The 26,403-nt window shown below is 39.0% G+C and overlaps 1 protein-coding gene across 4 annotated transcripts in view; it reads right to left on the reverse strand.

The window, feature by feature from the left end:
• Positions 1–25,880, reverse strand: part of ADAM23 (ADAM metallopeptidase domain 23) — a 90,436-nt gene extending 64,556 nt beyond the window's left edge. For all 4 annotated transcript variants that reach the window (XM_042444884.1, XM_042444883.1, XM_042444886.1 and 1 more), the window contains exons 1-3: positions 25,656–25,880; positions 13,106–13,182; positions 5,535–5,598 (exon numbers count right to left, since the gene is read on the reverse strand). In XM_042444884.1, coding sequence (XP_042300818.1) covers positions 5,535–5,598; positions 13,106–13,182; positions 25,656–25,856 — 342 coding nt within the window. In that variant the 5' untranslated portion in view covers positions 25,857–25,880. The remainder of the gene's footprint in view (positions 1–5,534; positions 5,599–13,105; positions 13,183–25,655) is intronic.
• Between the last annotated feature and the right edge of the window lie 523 nt (positions 25,881–26,403).

Here is a 26,403-nt window from a genome sequence, read left to right on the forward strand (position 1 = left end):
TGTATCAGCCAAAAAAGATTACAGTACAGTATTACTACAGTGGGACCTGGGTATCCACTGGGGTTTGGTTACAGGACCCCCATGGATACCAAAAATCCATAGATGTTCAAGTCCCATTATATACCATGGAATAGTAAAATGGTGTCTCTCCTATAAAATGACAAAATCAAGGTTAGCTTTTTGGATTTATTAAAAAAAAAATTCAAGAGGTGGATGGCTGAAGCCATGTCTGAAGAATCCATGGATACACAGGACCATCTATTCAACAGTGTGCTTGGAATTATTGCTATTTCTTTATCAAAAATTAAAAGTCAAGTTTTAAAATGTATTTCAATATTCTGTTAAAAGTTTAAGAGATATTAAATAAAAGTTCAAGCAATGTTTTGCATCTGGCTCACGGTGTCTTTCAGTTCCTACCCTATTAAAAGACCTCTCCTTTCTCAAATTAGCTTTCATTTTTATTTTCAGTACCAATAGTCTGGTAATGGAGAAGCTGATAATTTATACACATGAGAGAAAATGTCTGCAGGTGCAGTGGCACAATACAAGCTAGGGTTCTGCAAGAATGCTGTTTTGTCATGAATGAGCAACATGCTAGTCTATGTTTCTCAACCACTCCTCCTTGCAGAGCTAATGACTAAAAAAACAACGGAACTTCACTAGGTCACTGGTTGTATGAATTGTCAGAAGGTGGTTCTCCCTTTCTGATTCTGCCCTCAAGAAACAAAGAGTTTATCAACACCGTATAAATAATGCAGTATGATACCACTTTAAGAGCCATAGCTCCATCCTATTGAATCCTGGAACTTATAGTTTACAAGACATTTAACTTTCTCTGCCAAAGCATGCTTGTGCCTCACAAAACTACAAATCAAAAGATTTTGTAGGATGGACGCATGATAGTTAAAGTGGTGTCAAAAATTGTACAGTGGAGATGCAAAGAAAGAATGTATGTTCCTGTGTGTATTTAGATTCTCAAAAGGTTTTCAAGGATTCATGGATTTTTGAAAAGTTTCACTGCATCACTAGAATTGGTGTCACCCCAGTTCGGTAACTCATGTTGTCACCCCCAAATAAGCATCTGATGTATATGTTGTTTGATATTTTGATGTCAACCGCCCTGATCTATGGAAGGGCGGTATAAAAATAAAAAATTTATTATTATTATTATTATTATCTATTCCAGGGGAGTCAAAGTAAGGAGAGAGCAGGAGGGGAGGGGGAAGAGGAGGAGCAAATGGAAAGAGAAGCAATAGCAGGCAGGGATGGATGGATGCTCACCATCTGCCTTTCCCCTCCTGCCTCACTGCCCTCTCCATTCCATTCAAGCTGCCTGGCCCACCTCCAGGTGCCCCCCCTCTGCCTGCTGCAGCCACTTGTAGGAGTGGGGTGCTTGTACTACCCAGCAGACGCTTCCACCATCCCATCATCAGCTGTAATTGGCTGCCCACCACCTCCTTACGCTTCTGGTTTGGACTCTCCTGTCTTAGGTTAAGAGAGCCTAAGGTATCAGAGATGCAGCAACAGGAGGTGGCAGCAGTGGGGGGCTACTGCTGCCCAGAAGCTGCTTCCACCACCACATCCTCAGTTGCAAATGGCTCCCACCACCTTATGCTGCACCACCACCTTGGATTCTCTTGTCCAAGACCGAGAGAGCCAAAGGCAGCAGAGAACCATGAACAAAAGGCAGTGGTGAGCTACTGTTGCTACCTTGCAACCGGCCAGGCAGGAAAGAGAGGTGATGGTAGTAGGATGGGGAGGTGTCCATAGGGCCACTGCTGTCACTGTTGCTGGTACCTCCCTTTCCTGGATGGCCAGCAGGCCCACCAGAACCAGAAGGAGCTTCCAGATGGTAGGAGCACCCCATCAGCATCTGCAATGTGCAGAGGGCCCAATCAGGTGTTACTACCACTTGAAGAGTCACCCAGTGTGGTCCTCACTCCCTTGTGATGCCGTTGTTTCATTGTTAGTTACATCTAAAGGAATCATTTCCAATTATTATAGAAATCACAGGTAGTATTGACCTACTTTTCATGAGAATTGTATCTATAAGACTTTGGGGGGGGGGATTACCCTTGCAGATAAGTATCTGCTTGTATCAGTGATGACAAACATCATGCATAAAAAAAGTCCAAGATGTCAGGATGGGAAATGCACAAAGAACTTTGATTTGGCTGTCTAGAATTTGCAAGGTACTAGACCAATGGATATAATTCAAGTATATGAACATAAAGTATTCAATTCAAGTACATGAACATGAAGGACATAATACAAATATATGCACCAACTACAGAGGCAGAACAGGAAGAAATTGATAGATTCTATGAAGGAGTACAGGAAGAAATGGAAAGTACGCAAACACAGGATGTCAAGCTGTTCACTGGACATTGAAACGCAAAAGATGGAAGCAAAGAAGAATAAAAAACTGTAAACATATTAGGATTAGGCAAAAGAAATGAAGCAGGGGAGAGTGATAGATTTTTGTGAAGCTAACAACTTATTCATTACAAACACATTTTTCATACAACCGGAAAGAAGGCAATACACATGGACATCACCAGATAGTAAACACAAAAAAGCAAACAGATTATATAACTGGAAGTAAAAGATGGCAGAACTCTATAACGGTGGCCAAGAGTAGACAAGGCAGCAACTGTTGCACAGATCATGAATTATTCATATCAAAAATAAGAGTAAGACTCAAGAAGAAAACAAAACCAGTGATTATACAAAAATATGAGCTAAATAGTATCTCGACAGAATTTACTGACAACGTAAGAAACAGATCCGCACTACTAAACATAATAGACCAAGAACCAGAGGAACTGTGGTCTGAAGCCAGGGACATAATAAAATAAGAATGCAGACAGACACTTTCAGTTAAAAAAAAGAAAGAGAAAAATCCATGGATGATAGAGAAAACACTACAAGCAATAAAGAAGATAAAAGAAGAAAAACAAAAGGGAGATAGGAACAAACTAAGAATTATGAGTGCAATAGTACAACGGCTTGTGTGGAAAGATAAAGAAAATTACTACAATGACCAATGCAGAGAAAGAGAAGACAACAACAAAAAGGGAAGAATAAGAGATATATTACACAAGATCCTGAAAATAAAAGGAAAATTCAAACCAAGCACTGGGAAGCTCTATGACAATAAAAATAACATAATTCAAAACCAGGAGGGAATAAAAAAACATTAGATGCAATACACAGAAGAAGTATACAAAAAGAATGACAAAATGAAGGACACATGGAATGAAGTGACATATGAAGATGAACCTCAAATTCTAGAAAGTGAGGTGGAAACAGCAATAAGAGAAATACAAATCACCAGGAACAGATGATATTCCAATTGAACTGTTGCAATCCACATTGACAGCGTCAAGTCTAGTGCTAACCAACACATGTCAACAGATATGGAAAACAAAACGAGGGCCAACGGATTGGAAGCGATCAATATACATCCCCATCCACAAAAAAGTACACACAAGAGACTGCAGCAACTATCGGATCATAGCACTCATCTCCCATGCAACCAAAATCATGCTCAACATTCTGCAACATAGACTCCAACCATACATGGAGAGAGAAATCCCAGAGGTTCAAGTGGGGTTCAGGAAATGAAGAGACACTAGGGACCATATTGCAAACATATGATGGCTATAGACTATAGAAAAGCCTTTGACTGCATAGATCAAGAAATGCTATGGAATGCCCTTAAAGGCATGGGAGTGCCAATACAGTGGGTCGTCCCCTTACGCGGGGATCCGTTCTGGATCTCTCCATGTAAGGGGAAATCCGCACATGCTGGAGCCCCATTAGAAGTAATGGGGCTCCCGCCCACGGTGGAACTGCAACATGGCAGCACGCATGCCCCTTTACTTCTTCTGGGGCACGCGAGAAGCCTTTCCGGTGTGAAAGCCATGTAAAACATGGGCGCAATGTTCATCTGATAGACCTGATGAAGAATCTTTATTCAGAACAAGAGGCTACTGTTAGAACAGAACATGGAGAAACAGAATGGTTCCCAGTTGGCAAGGAGTCAGACAAGGCTGTATCCTTTCACCTTATCTGTTCAACTTGTACGCAGAACATATTATAAGAAAAGCAGGCTTGGACACAGAAGGAGGTGGAGTGAAAATAGGAAGGAATATCAATAATCTAAGATATGCGGATAACACCATAGTACTAGCAGAAAACTTCACAGAGTTGGAACACCTACCAAGGAAGATCAAAGAAGAAAGTGCAAAGGCAGGCTTAACATTGAACATAAAGAAAACAAAAATAATGACCACTGAGAACCTTCATCTGGGTTCAAACATTGATAGACATGGGGACTGCAGTCAGGAAATCAGAAGAAGATTAAGAATGGGGAGGATGGCTATGAAAGAAGTAGAAAAGATTCTAAAATACAAAGATATACAACTCAGCAAAGTTAGAATCATACAAGCGATCATGTTCCCTATTACCATGTATGGATGTGAGAACTGGACAGTTGAAAAAGAAGATAGGAAGAAAATCCATTCATTTGAGATGTGGTGCTGGAGAAGAGTACTGAGGATCCCATGGATAGCCAAAAGGACAAACAAATGGGTTCTAGAGCAGATCAAGACGAAACCTCCCTGAAAGCCAAGATGACCAAACTGAGGCTTTCGTACTTCAGACACATCATGAGAAGGAACAACTGCATTGGAAAATACAATAATGCAGGGAAAGGTGGAGGGAAATAGGAAGAGAGGAAGGCCACATGCAAGATGGATGGACTGTATTAAGGAAGTTGTGGATTTTATGGGGTTGCGGGAATTAAGCAGAACAGTGGAGGACAGGGGGCTTGGATATGTCTCATCCATAGGGTCACCATGAGTCGAGATCAACTCAGCGGCAGTTAACAGCAAAAACAAAGACCAATGGAAGCAAGGACTAATTTACATCCTTAGACCACTACTAAAGAACAGACTATTGCATTTTGAGTTGAAAACTGGATACAAGTCTATGGTTCAAAACACACTGTAGAAACAACCCAGTTTGAGGCAGCTTTAACTGTCCTGGCTCAATGCTAGGGAATTCTGGGATCTGTAATTTTAAGAGACATTTAGCCTTCTCTATCAGAGAGCTCTGGAGCCACAATAAACTACAATTTCCAGGATTCCCTAGCATTGAGCCAGAGCAGTTAAAGTAGTCTCAAACTGGATTATTTCTGTAGTGTGTTTCACGCCTACTTACATTTTGCAGTTTTGTTTTTGGGACAATTTTCATTGTGTTTTTGCAGGTTTGGGAGGAGAGCTGGGTTACAGAGGATCTAACATGTTTTGGGAAATTGTACACATGTTTGTGGTTATTTTAGGGCATTATTAACCTGAAACAATAAAAAATAAGAAGTCAGGGGGATTGGAAGCCATAGAAAGAGTTTAGGGCTCATGAAGCCTGCAGGCAGCACATTCCCAAACACACTGCTAGCAAAGAAACAAAACCATGTATATAGTGAATATGCTAGCAAAGCAATCTTTTTTTCTTGAGCCAAGAGACAATACCTTTGAATACTGTGGTTTTCCATCTTCATAATGAATCTCCACATAATCAGAGGATAATAAATCACTACAAAGAAAGGAAAAAAGTATATAAACGTTGTTCTTTAAATAATAGGTTTTTTAATGCATAAACTCAAGACTAACCATGTTCATAAAACATTTTGCTTTCATCACAGAAATGTGAAGCAAAAGAAAATAAATAGTAATTTATTTTCATCATTTCTATACAATTTGCAATACGTTTAACTGTAATGCTATTTCATCTAGATTTGTATAATTACTCGTGTAAAAACCAATTTAACTATTTTATCCAGAGCTTGCAAGAAACTATAAATAATTAGTTACCTGTATTGTAATTACTTCCTTTTCCCAATAACGAAGTACGGTATATTGCAATTGTCATTTAACAAGCGACAGTTTCATTCCTTTTGCAGCATATCTGCAAGCTTTAAATTACTTTACTATTTAATTTCTTTTACCATTATGGCAATATGGTCTCACTAATTGGTCATTCACATTTCAGTTCTGGTTGTGCCTTGTGTTGTTTCTTCTTGCTATGTTGTGAGTGTTCAAGCGTTTGTGAGTAGATAAAAGAATAAAACTAGGGATGACCACTAACTACTGGATTCCGTTTGGTCCCCTATGTTGGTGATTTGGCAGGGGATAGGACACTGCAGGGAAGGTCAATATTCTCAGGAGAATACAAGAGAAGCCTGAAATAACAGAGGAATCAGAAAGAGAGTTATCTCCACTACAAAGAAAAGAATTGTGTGGGCAGGAAACTGCTCCATTAAGGAATAATTTGACTCTGCTTTTCTGCATCCAACAAAACGGTGTGGTTTGCTCAAAGACATTCAACCTCCCTCCCTCCTTTCCTCTTTCTCCCTCTCCCCTTTTAGGAAAATAATGAAAATATTGATGGTAAATGTGGAGGCCATTAATTGCTATTGGTGTATCATCACAGGAATCAAAGAACTGCTGGAAAGAATACTGGTTATAAAGATAAGAAAAAAGACTAAAGGATAGGAATGGAGACATGTGTGGCAATCCAGCCATTAAGTAAAATAAATAAAAGTTAGAGGTTTTGCTTTAAGGATTTGCATGTAGAAAAGGCTTCCCACTAAAGATCTTACCTAAAGTCTCAACTTACTTTGGAAACCAACAAATACATATACAGTACAGTATACGAACACACTAAACAAACAGGGCATTTGGCCACCGCTGGCAGCACAAATACTGGCAGCACATTAACATAAATACTCCAGCCTTAAATAGCATACATTATCCCTTAAAATAAAATATTCCTTAAGGCAAAAGTTTGTCTTGCTAATTTACTGAGCAATTCAGCACAGGGGTTGAAGTAGGAAGGGACAACACCAAATAAATAACCCATTATCAATAAATGTGAACAAAACTCATGGTTGGAAACTTTTGAAGGTTTATTATAGACCTCAAGGATTATTTTTTTCATTTGTACCATTAAGGAAGTGAACACTTATAGATGACTTTAAAACAGCTGATGAAGTACACTTAAATCTACAAAAGCTTATGCTACCAACTTTTTTCTTTCAGTTAGTCTCAAAGGTGCTACAAGATCCCTTTGCATACTGATCCATACTAACACAGGCTTTTAAGACTGTGGCTGCTGCCACACTGCAGAATTAATGCCGTCTGACATGCTTTAACTGTCTTGGCTTCACCCTATGGAATCCTGGGATTTGTAGTTTGTTGGACACCAAAATTCACTGAATGAGAAGGCTAAATATATCACATAACTACCAATTCCAGAATTCCATAGCACTGAGCCACTGCAGTTAAAGCAGTGTCAAGCTGTATTAATTCTGCAATGTAGATGGAGCCTCAGAAGTCAGTTTTGCAAATGAATAACTGAATTCCTCCACATGTTTTCAGCTCACTACTATAATGCATAAGCATCAATCATGTCACAAAACACAAAATGAGAAACATTGCTCACAACATGTCACAAAACACAAAAGAAAAATAAATGAAAAATATTTGGTTGGAAATTACATGTTTTAAGCTCTGCACTGAAAAGGGAACTCCTTTAAAGCTGGATTAAAACCTGTAATGGATCCACAGCTCAACGGACACAAGAGCCAACAGCCACCACTGAGAATGAGAAAAGGGAAGGGGGAAAGGGAGGGCATTTAGTCAGAAGTTGTTCAAGTGGGGAGAAGGATAAAGGAAAAGAAATGAAATGAAAAATTAAAAGAGAAAGGAATCAAGTGCCTTAAGAGAAATGAAGAGACTTCTTTGTGCTAATAGTGGTGCAGAGTATATGCATTTCAGAGTGCATGCATTTCAGACCAGACAAAACTTGTATTGTACCTTCTACCATTTAGTGTAGGGTACAGGGGCTGGTACATGAAATGGGAAAATTAAATGTAAGACAGGAAAAGCAACAGAGCTATATTCTTACAGTACTGAATTCAGTAACTCCCTAAGCAGCACCCACTAGGCATTTCAGCATTTCCCCATATGGATTGCTCCCTCCTGTCAAGGCTTGGTGCTGACAGAGGAAAGAGGAAGGGGAGGAAGGAGCCAGATAGACTCTTCTTGTTTAAATAGCCTGAGACCAGAGTGTATTGTGAACTGCCATCGCAGATATGAAACTACTCAAAATTTACATGTACTTACTAAGGCAACTAGAATGCCAAAGTAGGAAGCAGAGCAGAGTCAAAGACAGTAGAGAGATTTGGTCTCAGCTCAAGGAATGAAGCAGGAGAGCGAATGATAAAGAGTTTTGCAAAGTCAGCAATCTATTCATCATAAATATCTTTTTCATACAACTGCAAAGGAGACTGTACAGTGTGCCCATGTTATACGCGGGTGCTCTATACGCAGCTTTGAGCATATGCTCAAAGCCATGCGGGAGCGCACAGGGCGCAAGGGGTGACGCGTCCCATTCGCATGAATGGGGTGCGCTCTCGTGGTGTGCACCACGCACACTGCCGCACCACCACGGGCACAAACCCCATTCGTTTGAATGGGGCTTGAGCCTCCACATTTTTTCTCTTACGTGGGGGGGTCCGGAATGGATCCCCCGTGTAAGAGAAGGGCGAACTGTATACATGGACATTACTGAAAACCCAATTAGATTACATAATAGGTTTAACAGAAGTTTGAAAAACTCCTTCCTTGTGGCAAAAATGAGACCAGGGCCAGACTGGGACACAGATCATGGACTACTAATATCCAAATAAATAAATAAAGCTGAAGAAGAACACCAAAATAATTACCAAGCCAAAATATGATCTATAGAACATCCCAACAAAATTTAAAGATAATGTGAGAAATAAATTTGCATTATTAAGCCTAGTTGACTGGGAACCAGAAGAACTACGGACAGAAGTCAGAAACATAATAAAAGAGAAAAGCAGAAACATGGGATCAGAGGCCAAAAAAGCCCTCTTCCACAAGATCCAAGACCTGAAAGAGAAATTTAAACCATGGGTGAGAGTGCTCTACAATCAGAAGAGGAACATAATACATGACCACAATGAAATTTTAAAAATGTTGGAAACAATACACAGAAGAGCTATGTAAAAATGTGGAAAGGTGAATGACACATGGGAAGAAGAAACCTATGAAGGATACACTTCAACTTTTGAAAAGCAAAATGAAAGCAGCACTCAAAGCAACTGAAAAGAACAAATCACCAGGAATAGATGACATACCAACAGAACTGCTACAATCTACACATACAGAGTCAAGCTTAGTTTTAACTAAACCAGCCAACAAATATAGAATACAAGCCCAGGCTAGAAGTGATCAATATATATCCCCATCCATAAAAAGGGAGACACAAAAGATCGCAGCAATAACAGAATCATTGCACTAATTTCCTATGCAAGCAAAGTCATGCTCATGCAGCAAAGACTGTTATTATATATAGAGGTGCAAGTTGGATTCAGAAAAGAAAGAGGCACTAGAAATCCCATTGCCATAAGTTGGATAATGGAATGCACCAGGAAATTCCAAAAGAAAAACTGCATGTGCTTTATTGACGATAACAAAGCCATTGAGAGTAATCATGAAAAGCTATGGCTTGAACTTAGAAGAATGAGAGTGCTGCTACATTTGATCATCCTGTTCTCGGGACAAGAGACTACTGTCAGAACAGAATATGAAGAAATAGAATGGTTCTCATTCGGAAAAGGCATTAGCCAAGGCTGAATACTATCACCCTATTTATTCAACCTGTAAGCAGAAAATATCATATGCAGAGCAGGATTAGAGGCAGGAAGAATGAAGATAGGAGGAAGGAACATTAACAAACTAAGATACAAGAGAGCACCATACTACTAGCAAAAACAAATGAAGACCTGGACCAATTACCAAAGAAGGCTGAGGAGGAAAGTACCAAGGTTGGATTAATGCTAAACATTAAAAAAAAAAACTAATGAGAAGAGCTACAAAAATTCACGCTAGACAATAAGAAAATTGAAACAGTCAGAGAGTTCCCATCTCTTGGCTCAAATATTGATCAGAATGGAGACTGCAATCAAGAAATCAGAAAAAGACTAGGATTGGGAAGGGCAGCAATGAAAGAACTGGACAAGGTCATAAAGTGTAAAGACATAAAAGACTCTGAACACTAATGTTAGAATCGTCCAAGCCATTGCATTTCCCATCACCACGTATGGATGCAAGAGCTGGATAGTGAAAAAAGCCAATAGGAATAAAATCAATTCATCTGAGATGCGGTGCTGGAGAAGAGTGTTAAGGATGCAGAGGATGGCCAAGAAAACAAATGGGTTCTAGAACAGATCAAACCTCAACTCTCATTGGAAGCCAAGATGATCAGATTGAAGCTGTTGTACTTTGGGCACATCATGAAGAAAAATGAATAATTAGAAAAGCCAAGAATGCTAGGAAAGACAGAAGGTAGTAGAAAGACAGGGTGACCACATACTAGATGGTTAGACTCAATCAGTGAGGTCACGAGCCTTGGCCTACAAGACCTGAGCAGAGAGGCTGAGGACAGGAGTCTTGGAGATGTCTCATCCACAGGGTCGCCGTGAGTCAAGGTTGACACAAGGGCAGTTATCAGCAACAAACTAAAACTCTCCTTGCTGTCCCTTCTCCAGAAGAATTTTGTTGGTGAGGACTGGAGCAGGGACCCAAGGGAAACCACATATTCTGTTGTGGCAAACAATAAAGGCTATTCACTTGGTCTTTTTTTTGCATACTGTTAAGTGGAATTGGGTGATCGCCTGATAGTTGAACGCTGCTGAAAACTGCAGTATTTTACCATAGAAATTATATTTCCATTATCCCAGGATATTGGATGAGAACTTCAGCTTCAACAGCAGTTTTTTACTCCCACCCAGGGGCTGATGTTCTTTTTTTTTATTCCAGGAAACATCAAGAAAAACAAAGGTTCATATTGTTCCTTATTTGCAATTCAGGTAGGTTCCTTGGGCATTCCTCCTCTTCCTCCTCACTAGATGTGTGTGTGTGTGGGGGGGGGGTCCTTCACAAATACAATAAGATTTTTCGAATACTGTACATTTATAATGTACAGCATGCCCACCCAAGTCTCCAGAGTCATCAGTGAGCAAAAACATGAAGAAGAGATGACTGACCAATTGTCTATAGTATTATGAGATCTGAATTATGATTGACCCCCTGACATATCCACAGTCATTAGTGAGCACAGATACAAAAAAGTTATGAGATCTGAATGGTGACTTGTCATGACATACAGCTTTTCATCCTCTCCTTTATCATGATGCCTTTTAGATACCGTGTGTGAATGCCAAGGGCACCAACCGTCAATATTTGCTGTCAGAGCTTTCCGTTCTTTGCAGTAGTTTGGAAGAGCCCTCTGAAGAAACCATATTTTTCAGACCCTCTGCTATGTGCTTATTCTGTTGGTGGTGATACTACTTTTATCATCAAAATTTGCCTGTTTTGTATTATTGCCAGTATTGTTCTAATTTTTGTTGAAAGTTGTATTCTTTTGTTGAATGTTTTATAAGCCAAAACTGAGTTTGATTTTACTGCAGGGTGTTTAATCAGTTCTAACGATCAGTAGTAACTTTCATAATACAAATTTCAGTAGTCTTTCACTCTGTGGAACTCAACATTATATTAAAATTAATTTTAATAGAATTTAATATTACTACAATAATTCCATGCTTATACACAGACACCTATGAGTTAGAGAGGAAAATGCAGTTTACATTTTTTTTTTTATTTAAAGCATTTTTCCCACTCCAAGGCTGGGAAAACCTCTTATTTGCTGAGCATTCTATACATATCCGTAGGGACAGAGTACCTTGATTTAGGCTTTCTGCAAAGCCAAACATTTTACATAAAATATAGCTTTATTTAAACAGACAGTCTTAAGGCTAAGGAATGCATTTATCATTTCAATTAGCAATTCCTTCCTTACTTTTGTTCTTTCCCATCCATCCACTTAATATCTTTTCCCTTATACCCTATATGCACATCTTTCCACAGCTTTTATGTATCCCATTCTTAATACTGCAGTAACCTTACCAACAGACTGCAGTAAGAAAAGAGCAGCAACCAACATTTTTTTCTACAATATGCAGTATATCATACCACTGCAGTCACCTAACCCACTGAAATTACTTAATCTTATAAAACATGCAACATTTTACAATGGGAGGTGAGATTAATTTAGAGTAGACTGTATTCAATGCAGTTAAGAATGTGAAATTTTCCATTATGGGGTGACTGTCTTACTAGTTGATCCATAAATGCTGATGTTGAATAAAGGCCTGGGAGAGAGAGGATAAGAGGTAGGCACAGTTCCAGCATGCCTGCACTGAGAAGAAGATGAAAAGCCCTCCCTCCATCCCAACTGCCACTTCCCTGGCCTTGCAGGGAGAGAAGAGATTTAATCCCCTCCAGTACTGCCATCCCTTTTTTCATTTGTGTCATATTTTTATTAGATTGTAAACCTGAGGGCTGGGAACTAGATTATTCTGAGTGATCTTTTACTTGTAAAACACCATATATAAAACTATATAAATAAAAGATAATGATTAAGAATATGAAGCATGATATGTATAGTACATTAAGACTGAAAATTCTGGTCATCTCATTAGGATCTTACAATTCAGATTTCAAGAAGGTAGGCTTTTTAGGCCAAGAACCAATGGGTTATTTCCTCATCCTGTTGTGTATGTCTGTCTCCCATACTAAGGGAATCAGGACTCTCTTCTCACATGTTCCATTCCGTTATGCCATCCATAATGCCAAAACCTGTTCCAAAGATTTTACCAGCCTCAAAAGCAAGCTTTTAGGGTGTATGAAGAACTACACAAGGAAGGGGGACAGTGCCAATTCTGAGGGGAGCAGCAGGATCCAGCAGAAGTACACAATCAGATCCTTGCTTCTGAGATTATTCATTGTATCTTTTTTGCATAATTTTGTCACAGCCATATTTGGGGTCCTGGCAGTTCATTTGCAGCCTGGCATAGAATTGAATACATTGCCTGATCATTTTTGACAACTAAAATAGGTTTTGACTTCTACAATAAAAAAAGAAGAAACAAGGATCTCAAACATAAACTTACTTATTCAGTGAGAGGTCAAGAATAAATGTTGAGCCAAAGGCTTCAATTTGGAAACTCGCCTGAGCCAGATGCACAGCCTGGAGACAAAAAGTGAAGAAAATGGGGGCAGGAGAAGGAGAAACAAGCACAAGAGAAATGTTATTTTGCCAAAATATTCATAAAAATCCATCTCATTCACTAAGACTGTTACACAATTTTAATCCTTTTAGGAATAGTAAATTTGTGTTACTATAATAGTTTAGACATTTTCAAGCTCTTACCAAAGCATGGAAATTTACTAGCTATGCTAACGGGAATTCTAGGCATTCTAGTCTTTTAAAAGATTTTGAAAAATCCAAGCTCTGGTTATTATTATATTGCAGAGCTTGGAATCTAATTTTAAAAAAATATTTCCATTACTCAATATCTGCCTCTCTATAGGGCAACTCACTGTAATTGGTCCATTTCCATTCTTTCCTTTCCTCCCACTTCTTTTCAGGGGAAGAAGGGTCAGTTAGGAGTTAGACAGAATTGTAACTCCTAACTGACCCTTCCCCTGAAAAGGAGTGGGAGGAAAGGAAAGAATGGAAATGGACCAATTACAATGAGTTGTAATCTTTTATTTGAAGGCAAAGGACACTCCGCTGCTCAGAATACAGTGGAACCCTACCAGCTGCATCACAGAAGATGGAGACCACAGTGATGCATTCTGGACATTGCAGGAACTATTTCAAGCAACCACCCATCAATACATCCTGCACAGACACTGAATTTATGCACTATTTTATAGACTTCAGTAGTTCCCCAAACTAGAGCTACTAAAATTTATAGAGGCTAGTTATTTCAGATTCAGTGATGTGGCTTGCAACATGCAGATTCCCCTGCCTGGAAACCTCCAACGTTCCCAGTTTAGCTTGGGACAGTCCTGGTTAATTCTCTTCCTGCCATCCACCCTTCTCAGCTGCTCTCCTCCTCCCACTTTCCCCCTTCATCTTCAGCTAATTTCTATTGCTACAAACTTATGTCAAACAGCAAAAATAGTTTGTGTTCAATTAACTTGGCAGGAGGGAGAGGAGAAGAGAAGAGAGGAGGGGATAGCATATTGCCCTTCCCAAGAGGCCCAGGCAAAAGCAGACTTTTGCAAACTCTTCTTGCTTTCAAACAAACGATCCTGTGCTGTGTGACTCCAGAATGAATGAAGTAGAGGAAGTTGATAACCTTGTCAACTAAGGCTGCATCCACACGACAGAAATAATCCTGTTTGACACCACTTTAACCACGTACTTTCTCAATCTTTCTTTCTGACTGATACATGGATTCCTCGTAACTCTAATTTCTGTAAAATCAAAATAATTTTAGAGTATCATTTCTTATTTGAATTTTTTCCTCCTCCCTTAAGCTCTGATTTTTATTTGGTTTTGAGATTTGTATAAATTTTATATTTAAACCTTACTTTTACTGGTTTCCTTCTTTCCATTCCCCTTTTTTGATTTACTAATCCTCTGTGTGTGCCAAGGTTGCACACTGACACATGAAAGAAATTGTAACTTGTAAAGATCAAACACTGGGAAAGATTTAACTGTCTACTTAGAGAGGCTTTTTTGTTTTCTGGCAGAGCAATGTTCCATTTACATCAATAATGCTATTGTACATGTATTTATACAGAAGTTGGTCCCATCTCAATGCATTTACTTATTTGCGTCTCACACATAACTCACACATATACACTTTTCAAGGCTTTCCTAAACTCAGAATATCAATTCTAGGATTTCTTTGCTTTAAAAAAATATTTTTGTCTTTCCGCATTAATAATTTTTGTTGTCTTTTTGCCTGGCTGAATTTTTTTGATCACACACTGATGTGTGTGTGTCTCAATTTTCACCCATGGTATGTGGAGTGGAGGGCATGACACTTTAAGCAATGTGAGACACTTGTTTTCAAATAAAATATAAATATGAAATCCTCCATGTCACCATCTACATTTAAGATTAGTGCTAGCAACACAGACTGACAGTTCTCCACACCAGCACTCCCCAGTAATTAATGACCCTAAGCTGATTTGTTATATCATTATGACACCATCACAGTAATCTGAAATGAAATAGTTTTGCCACTTGTTAGTTGGGGAAAGTAACTCAGTACAAGTTACGCTTGTAACTAGTAGCAGACGGACACATACTGTAGCTCTGCTATATCAACATGTAAACATTTGGACTTCAGCGTTTTAACAGTGTAAGTAGTAAAATGATACTTTTTGTAGATAGATTTGGGTTTAAAAACAATAGTTGTGACTCTTGGCTGTTAGTATAGTCATCATCATAATCATCATCATCATTTTTGTCTTTCCATGTCTGCTTTTCCTTTCTGGTTTTACTGGTCTGCTGTAACTGTGCATTGTCATAAATACATTTTCCTTTTTAAAAAGTTAATTTAAATATTTAATTTAGTCTATCTTATAAAATAATGTAACAGAGAACAGCAGGAGTAGGTTAAGATGGTCTTTCCCAGAAGACTGATGATTTCGTGATGGCTCCTAGGGATTTTCTTGCCATCTTGGCAGGCAATTCTGCTGAAGCCCTGGCTAGAAATGGGAAATGACCAAGGTACTGAGCACAATCATTCCTGAGCGTGCCTCTCATCGAATGGAGCTAAATCAGTCCCCTGGTTCTCTTGGGAACTGATAAGAATGAAATGAGTGAGACAGAAACCAAAAACACGGAGCAAGCCCAACCAGATATGGCTTAGGGCCTAGATGAAGGTCTATAACACAGCAGTACAGGCAGCAAAAATTGCATGTGTGTGCATGCACATATACATACACACATATTAATCAGCTACCACTGCATCTTCAGAGAACCATTCCACAGAGCTGTTTTGAGTGGCTAGGGATCTTTTATAACCTGGCCCACAAGAGAATTCAGACCATTTGGCAGCCTGCTGTGGAGAATGTGCCTAGTGCTTAGCAGATAAAAGTGTTTGGCTTCATTCCAAACTGAACAGTATAGTTGATTTAGGTGCAGTGAATGTAGCTCTGGCCCCTGGTTGTCCCGTGATAATGGGTACTCTTCTGTTTGTGCAGCCAAAGGATATGGACAGGATTCTTAAAGATGTGAGAGCAAGCACATGTCCTAGTTGTGCGGTTCTTAATTGGTTGGGTTTTTTTTTTAACCATGGACCTGCTTTAAATGTTTTTTGTTGCCACAGACCATCAAGACTTAACTCAAAATTTAAAATCCTGTTGTTGTTGAATTTCTGACTTATGGCGTAAGTCATACGTCAACTGTTTCTGACTTATGGCGACCCTAAGGCAAATCTATCATGGGGTTTTCTGGGTAAGATTCTTCAGAGGGGGGTTGCCATTGCCATACTCTAAGGCTGAGAGAGTGTGACTTGCCCAAAGTCACCCAGTGGGTTTCCATGGCCGAGCGAGGATTGGCTGCCAGTGTCCTAGTCCAAAGCCCAAACCATTACACCACACTGGCCTGCCTTAAAACCCTAAGGTGCACCAAATATTTGTTTAAAATTGCTCATAAAGGGTCTTCACATTTGGAGAAAAGGGAAAAATAGGTAGATGCACATACTGTTATTATAATATTTTTGCTTATGGGTTGTGCGTATGTGTGTGCATGACAAGCAGAAGGAACAAGCTTGCCTCTCATTCCTCAACCCCATGTGCTGCTTTCATGCATGCAAGACGGGACGTTCCTAAAGGCAGAGACACAGAGAAATAGTGGCTCCCTCTGCTCTAAAACTGCTGCTCCTACCACTATTCCTATCACCACTGGCTATGCCACCTAGTCAGTTTTCCCACCTGCTCACCTGCCTCTTGCCATCTCCCTTCACTTCTGATTATATGTACACTGATAGTTCCAAAGCCTAGCATTCTGCTCACACAGTTTCTTTGTTCCAAACAAAGGAGGCAGAGTGGGAGAGTAGAGAGGAAAGGTGATAGAGAGAATGGAGGGATGCCTGGTTGGGGCTCCAAGATCTTGTTTGGCCAAGGTGTCTTTGCATGGGGGCATGCATCTTCTTGCCCTTGTCTTTCAGAGTTCCCAAAGGAACTGAAGAGCAGACATATGTGCCATCTTAGCCAAATCAGGCATCTCCAGGAATAGGTGCAACTGGCACACTAGCTTTAACTGTGCAATCGCACACCCAGCTGCCAAACAATTTAAAAACCCTCATCTTATGCTTCCACCAGATGCACTTGAAAAACTGAAAGGACTGGAAGAAGGCTCTGATTGAACAACTCAGTACTCTAACAGGATCATATAGAGAAGGTGACCCTTCTGGCACTCTGGTCTCTATAGATCATGAACCTTACTTTTAATATCCTGGAAACAAATGATCTCACAGTAAATATATTGCAACATGACAAAAATACTTCCTATAACCACTCTAGGGGATTTTATTGGCCAACCACTTGTCTGTCAGTCCTATGTCCATCTTGACTAATTAAAGCTGCCAGAGGAGTACTGGCCAATTGGGTGGTGGATTTTGTAAATGCTTCTTTGAAAGAGGGCTATGTTTCAAACTCTCTGAAATATCAAACTATTTGTTGAAAAAAACTGAATTGGACCCCCAACTGCCTTGGTAATTAATGGCCAGTCTCTAATCTCCTCCTTTTTAAAGGCGAGTCTACACAAGGGGGAAAAACTCGCACTTACGCCGAAATTAGTGTGATCTTTCCAGACAACATACTGTCACTTCTGCAATAACACTACTTCTTTTAGCTTTTAAACTGACCTAAGAAAACTTACCAGTTACTCCAGAGTTTCCAGGAAATTCTGGAGTGACTTCGTTGGAAGTGTAGACACCTTGATTGCAGTGGATATGAGTGGGTGCAACCACTGCCATTTTTAAAAAGAGTGTTACTTGCCACCATTTTTATGTATCCAATTCTTAGTCATTTTCCTGGAAGAACTGATAAGTTTTATGTATCCTATCTGCTAGTGGATCAATGCCCATCAATAACAAGGGTAGCCATTTTTTGCGCAACGGCAATGGACTGTCAGCATAAAATAGTATCTTAAAACGTTATTACATTTTTTAGTTTATTTAAAATTTTTATTATATATATTTTATACTCTTACAATGTTTTTATATTGTTAAATTTTATCTTTTCTTTTAATATAATTTTGTAATTGAATTTTTAATTAATATTATTTACTTTTATAATTTGATAATTTACTATGACGTTTATTTGTGATTTATTATGATGTTTGTTGACTGATGCTTGTTTGGTGTTTGATTGATTGATCGTAATAAATTGTACCTTATCTTGCCACCTGCTCCAAGCCCAGCCACAAACAAAACCCAAACAATTCCTTTCTCCTAAGGTCGTCCACTGCCACCGTCTTCCTTGGCAGGCATACACCCCTGGCAAAGCTGCATGTCACTTGCCTGGCAAGGTGCCCAGCCATCTGATCAATAAGGAGGAGGGTTGCTCTACCCCTGGCCTGGCTGACCATCTAGACAGCAAGGCGGCTTCATCTCAATTCAAGGTGCTGGTTTGACCTACAATGCCCTAAACAACTTTGGGCCAAGATATCTGGAATAGCACCTTCTTCTATATAAGCCTGCCAGAAATTAGAGATCTTCAGAGGTGGCTTTGTTGCATGTCCCAATACCTTGTGAAATTAATTTAGTGGGTAGATGTAACAGGACTTTCTCTGTAGCAGGGCTTCAAGTGTGGAACTCCCCACCAAAGGACATTAGGCAGTCCACATCTTTTTTAAGCTTTCAGCAGGCAGCCAAAACAGTGTGGTTTCACATAGCATTCAATATTTGAAATTGCTGTTTTAACTGTTTCAAAACTGGATTCTAGGATTGTTTTTAGACTGCTTTTAGGGGTTTCTAAAGAACAATTTAATGTGTTTTTAAATTTATCTTTTATCATTTTAATTGGTTTTTATTTGTTTAGCCAGTTGAAGTCATTGGATTGGGAGGGATACAGAAACACTTTAACTAGACAAATAAAAGATCAAAATATGGCTGCAGCCTGCAAGCTTTCTAATACAGCGGGCCCTAGTTATCTGCTGGGGCTTGGTTCCAGAATCTCCCATGGATAATAAAATTGGTGGGTGCTCAAGTCCCATTAAATACAATGGCATAGCAAAATGGTGACCCTTATATAAAATGATAAAATCAAGGTTTACTATTTGGAATTTATACTTTAATATTTTCAATCCATGGATGCTTGAAAAATCTGTGGATAAGGAGGACCGACTGTATTTCTCAGAGGCAGCCCCATGTAATGTGTTTGCAGTAGTCCAAACAAGATGTAATTAGTGGTTACCATAATCAGATCAGACACACTTAGGAAATAACTTGGAAATTTTCATAGCTCATTGGCTGGCACCCTGGACAGTTTTTTGTAAGTCCTACTTGTGGTACTTATCCTCCATGATTTATTTAATTTTTGTTTAAACTTCATACACCAACATGTCACACCTTAATACACCTTAATTGAAATATCATTTTTCTAGGCGGCACTGTAATTTTTAAATATTTAATTTAGGTTGAAGAAAGGTCAAGGGAGGCTTCCTGGAAATTTGGTATTTTTCTTAAGGTTGAAGAAATGAAGGCCACGACTGTCTGAAGGGCTATCCAGTTTTATCTGTTGAAGTAAAAGCAGATTTATGACACCTTACAGATTAACCAATTTGTATTAATGTGGGTTGTTGTTGTTCTGTGCCTTCAAATCATTTTGAAGTTATGACTACTCTAAGGCAAACCTATTGTGGGATTTTCTTGGCAAGAGCTGTTCAAAGTGGGTTTGCCTTTGCCTTTGAGCAAACCCAAGGTCAGTGGATTTCCACGGCTAAGCGAGGGTTTGAACTCTGGTCTCAAGAATCATAGACCAATGCTCAAACCACTGCACCATGATGGCTCATGAATATGGGTACCAGTGGCATAAATTTTCATGGAGTACAGCTCGCTTCTGGAATTGTATTATTTACTTATGATGGGATGGAACAAAGAGTTCATTTTCAATAAAAACAAACAAAACAATAGACATCCTCTATCTTTATGGACAGCAAACAAGGGCACAAGGTATTTATAAAATTCTCTAATGACAGTAAATCATACAAAATAAATTTATTTTACAGTTATCTCCAAAATGCTACTTAAACATGAATGTTAAAAGAATGGAATATTGAGACTTTTATTCATAAACTCCTTGAGTCACTCTGCACTATATAGCATATATAGTGGATACAGCATATATAGTAATATAACTAAATACAGCACACTAATGCACAGATCTATCTCCTTCATTAGTGCTTTTCTGATCTTAAAAGATGTGATTGGATTGGATTTCCCCCCTGAAATAAACCAAACAGCTTTTGTATAGGTTGGGTGGGACACTCCATGCTTTAACAGTAGCTTTCAATGTTAGAGATTTGGAAAGGACACTGGCACACTTTGGTGAGAGACTTCATCTTTGCATTGAGTGCTTGTACCATAAAATATTAAGTGAACCAGGCCATACTATGTTATAGAACTTTTCACCCTAGTAAGCAATTAATTATTCCAATGTAAACTGTTATCTGGTTCATACTTTGTTATTAAAAGCTACCAAGATGGCTTCAATTTATGGGAACCCTATGAACTGGTCAACCTGTCATCATGGCACCAACTGCCCTGCCCAAGTCTTACAGATTCAAGACCATGACTTCCTTGAGTCCATCCATCTGTAATGCGGTCTTCCTCTTTTCCTACTGCCTTCTACCTTCCCAAGCATTATGTAATGTATCTTTCAGGTCCAGCAGAACACATTATAACAAAACAACAACAATTTTGCATCTATATCTAACATACTTCTCTCAGTATTTCATAATGGGTTTTTTATATTGTTATCCTTTTTAGAAATCTGTTTATGAGACATAAAATATACTGGAAGCTCAGCTTACTAGCTGAAGGGCAGAACATTAGCCTTTAAATATATAAATAAGCAACAAAATAAGGTTAAAAACTGTCATTCGTTTAATAATTTTAGATAAGATAAAAAGTGAAGATAACCCATATATTAATAACAATTTTAGTAGCAATTTAATGATGACAAGATAAGCTTAAAATCTCTTGTTATATTGTTATGTGCCCTCAAGTCATTTCCAACTTATGGCGACCCTAAGGGGAACATATCACAGGGTCTTCTTTACAAGATTTGTTCAGAGGGGTTTTTCTTTGCCTTCCTCTGAAGCTGAGTGTGTGTGACTTATCTAAGGTCACCCAGTGAGTTTCCATGGCTGAACAGTGATTTGAGTTCCAGGTCTCACAGGGTCCTAGTCCAACACTCAACCACTACAGCACAGATTTGTCCACATATTACAAGGTTAAATTTAATTACTACTGTAATTTTCTTCTATAAAATATGCAGCTGTAGTCCATGCTGATAACTGAGGAACTTCCATAGTTCACCCTTTTTTACAGAGAACACTAACAACACTTTTTGAAAAAGTAGCAATTCTGGGTTCTGGCAAAGGCTCCGTTTAATCCTTAATTGTTTCAGAATCCCTCTTTCATTATTCATAATTCTGCAACAGCTTGTAGTTTACAATTAACTGAAAATCCCATTAAAACAATCTACAAATGTTGCAAGTAACGTAGGATAATCTCTTGGTTTATCCCAGGCTATGGCACAGCCAAAGAGGCCTATTAGTCCTTTTAAATATTAAGGGTTCTTAATACTCTTGCTACGGGTGTTCTATCTGTTATGGCCAAATAAATAAATAAATGATTGACCATAATCCAGCTATGAATTAATACAGAGCTAGAGTTACAGAAGCAAAGCTCTCTTGAGAGGTCTCGCACTGTTCCATCCCAGTATATGTAGCGATATACAAATAGATGCGACAAATTTGAATTTGGGAAAAGAATCACTTGGAAAATTTAAGTTTTCACTTACTGTTCTTCATCCAATTAGGGGCTGTATATATGCAAAAGCCTACTTTCATGTGTACATATAACTGCTAGCTAAAATGAAGCAACTGTCATTACGGTTCACTACTCTAAAGGCAGAGACAGCTATTTTCAAACCAAATTAAAAATACGATGTATACTTGAATGTCATGAAAAGGCTCCACGCAACTTTATGTAAAAAAGAACAGCTTCCTTCACGTCAGGAATGCACAACTTGTAGCCCACAGGCCACAGAATCTTAAATGTGCCCCCTCCATATGCCCTGATGGTCCTTTCCACTGCAGAATTCTCCACCAGATGACAGATTGTTTTTTCATTGCAGCATGGAAAGAGCAATCAGTATCAGGACTGCTGGGAAATGGAGAGGAAAGAAGCTTCTCCATGCCTCTAAGGAAGCGGGGGGGGGGGGAGCTGACTCCTGAGCCAGAATCACATGCAGCCCTTGGGGCCCAAAGGTAAAATGAAAATATTCTATAATTTATCAATAGCGAAAATATTTTATTATTTTACATCTTAACACTGTAATCTAACATTTATTTTTTTGGATTACCTTTCAGCATCTATAAATTACACACAGTAATCCACAACCTGTAGCTGCATATTATTATTTTTTGAAATGTGATGTTGGAGAAGAGTTCTGCAATACCATGGACTGCCAAAAAGATAAAATAAATGGGTCCTAGAGCAAATTAAGCCTGAACTCTCCCTGGAAGCTGAGATGACTAAACTGAGATTGTCATACTTTTATCATATCATGAGAAGACAGGATTCCCTAAAGTAAGATAGAAGATAGTAGGAAAAGAGGAAGACTGCATTCCAGATGGATAGACTCAATCAAGAAAGCCACAGCATTGAGTCTGCAAGATCTGAGCAGGGCTGTTGATAGGGGGACTTGCAGGTCTCTCATTCATAGAATTATCACAAGTCGAAGTTGACTTGACAGGAATTAAAAACAACAAAGATATCTCATGTAACACAGCATTACCTGAAAACTAAACATCTAAAGCTGTCTTTTCCCCCCCCAGACTGCCACCTTAAATCAGCTGTTGTAGCTCAAGTTATAGTATACTGTCCCTTTTCTGATATGCCAGCCTTGGTATATATTCAGTCCTGCTCAATATACTGTAGATGTTTTCATATTAAATTCATCTTATTTGAAATCACTCCTTTGTTTACAAGGCTGAGGCTGATGGATTTCTCATTTAATTATCTAGCAGTCCTGAGTGCTAGGCAAGTAGTAATTTTCTAAAAACTCACAACATCTGGCTGAACTAGAACCTGACCAAAACATAATGTGCTGTACTTATGCTACCCTCTTCAGAATACTTTATTATGTTCTCCACCCACCATAACTGATCCTGCCAACAGTTATCCCCCCCTTTGTGCCCACTAAACATGCTTAGCTTGCAGTGGGGTGATTTAAGTTTTCCCCTACTTGGTTTCTTTCCCCTCTAAAAATAATTCATAATTCTGCAAACACTAAAATTCTCTTCAATCTGCTGATAACTCCCTCTTTGACATGGATGTTGGTTTTCTGTCTTCAGGCACCTGGAAGACTGGATTTGCTATTACTATGTACCATAACTGCTGCAGATACTTTTGCAGTCAAAAGTAACAGCTTTCATGGTGTTTTCTGCACTAGATCATTGCTGACTACAAAAACAGCTCTTGAAGCAGCTGTACCCCCCTCCAACCCTATTAAGGCAGAGAAAGAACGATTACAGAAAGCATAGGAAATAATCACTGCTGACTGTAAACATGGAAGAAACAGCAAGGCAACAATAAGAGGACAGAGGCTGCAAGAGCGATTTCACTGATCAACCAGTAAGGTAAATGAAACTATACCAGGGGAAGAGCTGCAGTTCAGTAGTACAGGACAGGGTTTGCATACAAAGGGACCCAAATTTAACCCTAGTGTTTTAAGTGAAGGAAAAGCCACAAAAATAAGTATGTGTGCAACATTCTTAGTGCAAAGTACTAGGTACCTGCTGCTGATTAACATTTCCACAATTATCTATAGGAAATCCACCTTCCTTTAAACAGTCAAAAATATAATCCCAGCCATTAATAAGCGTTATCCCTCTAAAGCAAAGTTCTTCTGTAACAACTGAAATGTCTAGAGTTTGTTTTACTTGTGACAGATTGGTGGAAAAAACCTTAAAAAACAACGAATGCCGAGTTAACACCAAATCCAAAGGAGTCGGGATCCCTAGGCACACAGGGACAACGGGCTGCATGCACACTGAGGCTATATTCAACACGCTAGTTCCTAATAAAGCCTGCTGCACTTCCTCCACACCAACGTCTAGGCTGGGGACCCTATGGAGCAACTGTTCAGCTAAAATGTCATTTTACAGAAGTTTGTTTAAAAACTAAACAATTCTATTAAAATGACTTTTTTTATTATTGTTGTTATTGCTGTGTGCCTTCAAGTAATTTCCAACATATGATATCCCTAAGGCAGACCTATCATGAGATTTTCTGGGATTGAGAGCATGTGACTTACCCAAGGTCACCCAGTGGGTTTCCATGGCCAAGTAGGGAATTGAACCCTGGACGCCAGAGTCATAGTCCAACACTCAAACCATTACACCACACTGGCTCTTTAAGGCTGCTGCCACACTGCAGAATTAGTGCAGTTTGACACTGCTTTAAATTCCATGGCTCCATGCTATAGAAGCCAGGGATCTACCATTTGATGTGGCACCAGAGCTCACAGAGAATGCTAAATACTGTATCTCTCAAAACTAAAAAATCCCAGAATTCATTGAGCTGTGGCAGTTAAAGAGTGTCAGGGCAGAGGCAGTCTAAATTACTTTAGTTCCACTGAAATCAATGGGACTAGTTAGATTTAAATACTAATGTCAGTAGGATCAAGACCTATTGTTTTACTTAATCAATGTCTTCTTGCTTGAGATAAAGTATTTGGTCTGTCAGCACCTGGGTTCCACCTGTCACAGTAAGAGGGGCTGCCAACCACACTGCTACTAGTTCCCCACCACTACCACAAGTCCCAATCTAATCAGTAAAGTATTCAGGAGGGAAAATATTCTGCATCTCTTCAGAAACTAAAAAAACAGAGTTTAGGCCCCATACAGACAGGCCAAAATAAAGCTGCTTCGAGTCACTTTGGAGGTATGCTGTTTAAATGATGCATGCGTCCTAAGAGTCCGGAAGCTGCACCAAAGCCACAATCCAGTCCTAAGGACTGGAGCACAGCTTTGGTGCAGCTTCCGGACTCTTAGGACACATGCATCATTGAAACCCCATACCTCCAAAGTGACCTGAAGCAGCTTTATTTTGGCCTGTCTGTATGGGGCATTACTCTCCATGTTTGGTTTATTTATTTTTTCCTAATGAGAATAGCAGTAATGCTGAAGATTTAAAAATACAAGGAGTCTTGACACGAGATATTAAGTCAGGAGATACCATTGCATGTAAGCATTACCCGATTTTTACCTGGCACAATATTCAGTCTTAAGAAGAATGCAGTGACTTCCGAAGTATTACTGACCTGCAGAATAAATATTCCAAAAGTAAAATGATCCCTCAAGAGACATTACTATTTTGAGATTCAGTACTGTTCCCTTTTTAAAGCAGTAGATGTAGTACAGTACTGCATGATTTTTTTTGTTGAAGTGCTTACCTTACTGTGTTTTTGCTGGTGCCTTGTCCTAGTATCCAAAATATGGTATGGACTTTCAGAGTCTTTGTTCAGATAATAGACAAGTCTTGAAGGCAACGTGATTTCTTTCTGGAATGCAGTGCTATGACTATTATTTCTGCTGCTGCTGCTGCTGTTAGTCTGTTGAAATGCAGTGTCTTCATCCAGCAGGACTCTTTTCATTTCTTCTGCAGTTTCATTCCAATGCAGAGCTAAGGAAGACAGGCAAGCCTATCGTGAATTCACAAAGGCACATTTTATAATAAGCATTCGGTTCCACTACATACAGTCTCACAAATCCAACATACCTGATTAAAATGTGGGCATTTTTTCCCTGTCGTGCTTTATTTAAGGCTATACAGAACATAATAACGCATTTTAAATTTAAACCAAGACTCAATTTTCAAATGGAAAATCTGTTAATAATCACACTATTTTATTACCCTGTTTCTGCCGGCTTTTAATGGTGGCAAATACCCAGTGGCTAAATATCAGCCATGTAGAAATCTACCCGTGAATGTAACGCACACAATTCAAGTCCTAAATCCATGTGCACTGAATATTAATTCCTTTTACATAAGGGCCACTATAAGTTTCCACTATAACTTTAACGGTAGCCCAAAGCACACTTACCAGAAAGTCCCAATCAACTCAATAGGGCTTATTTTTGAGTAAACATGCATATATTTGTCATTTGATGGATATCAAGCACACTGCAGACAAAATTTCA

Source organism: Sceloporus undulatus, chromosome 1 (genome assembly GCF_019175285.1).
Source record: "Sceloporus undulatus isolate JIND9_A2432 ecotype Alabama chromosome 1, SceUnd_v1.1, whole genome shotgun sequence".
Classification (NCBI taxonomy): Eukaryota; Metazoa; Chordata; class Lepidosauria; order Squamata; family Phrynosomatidae; genus Sceloporus; species Sceloporus undulatus.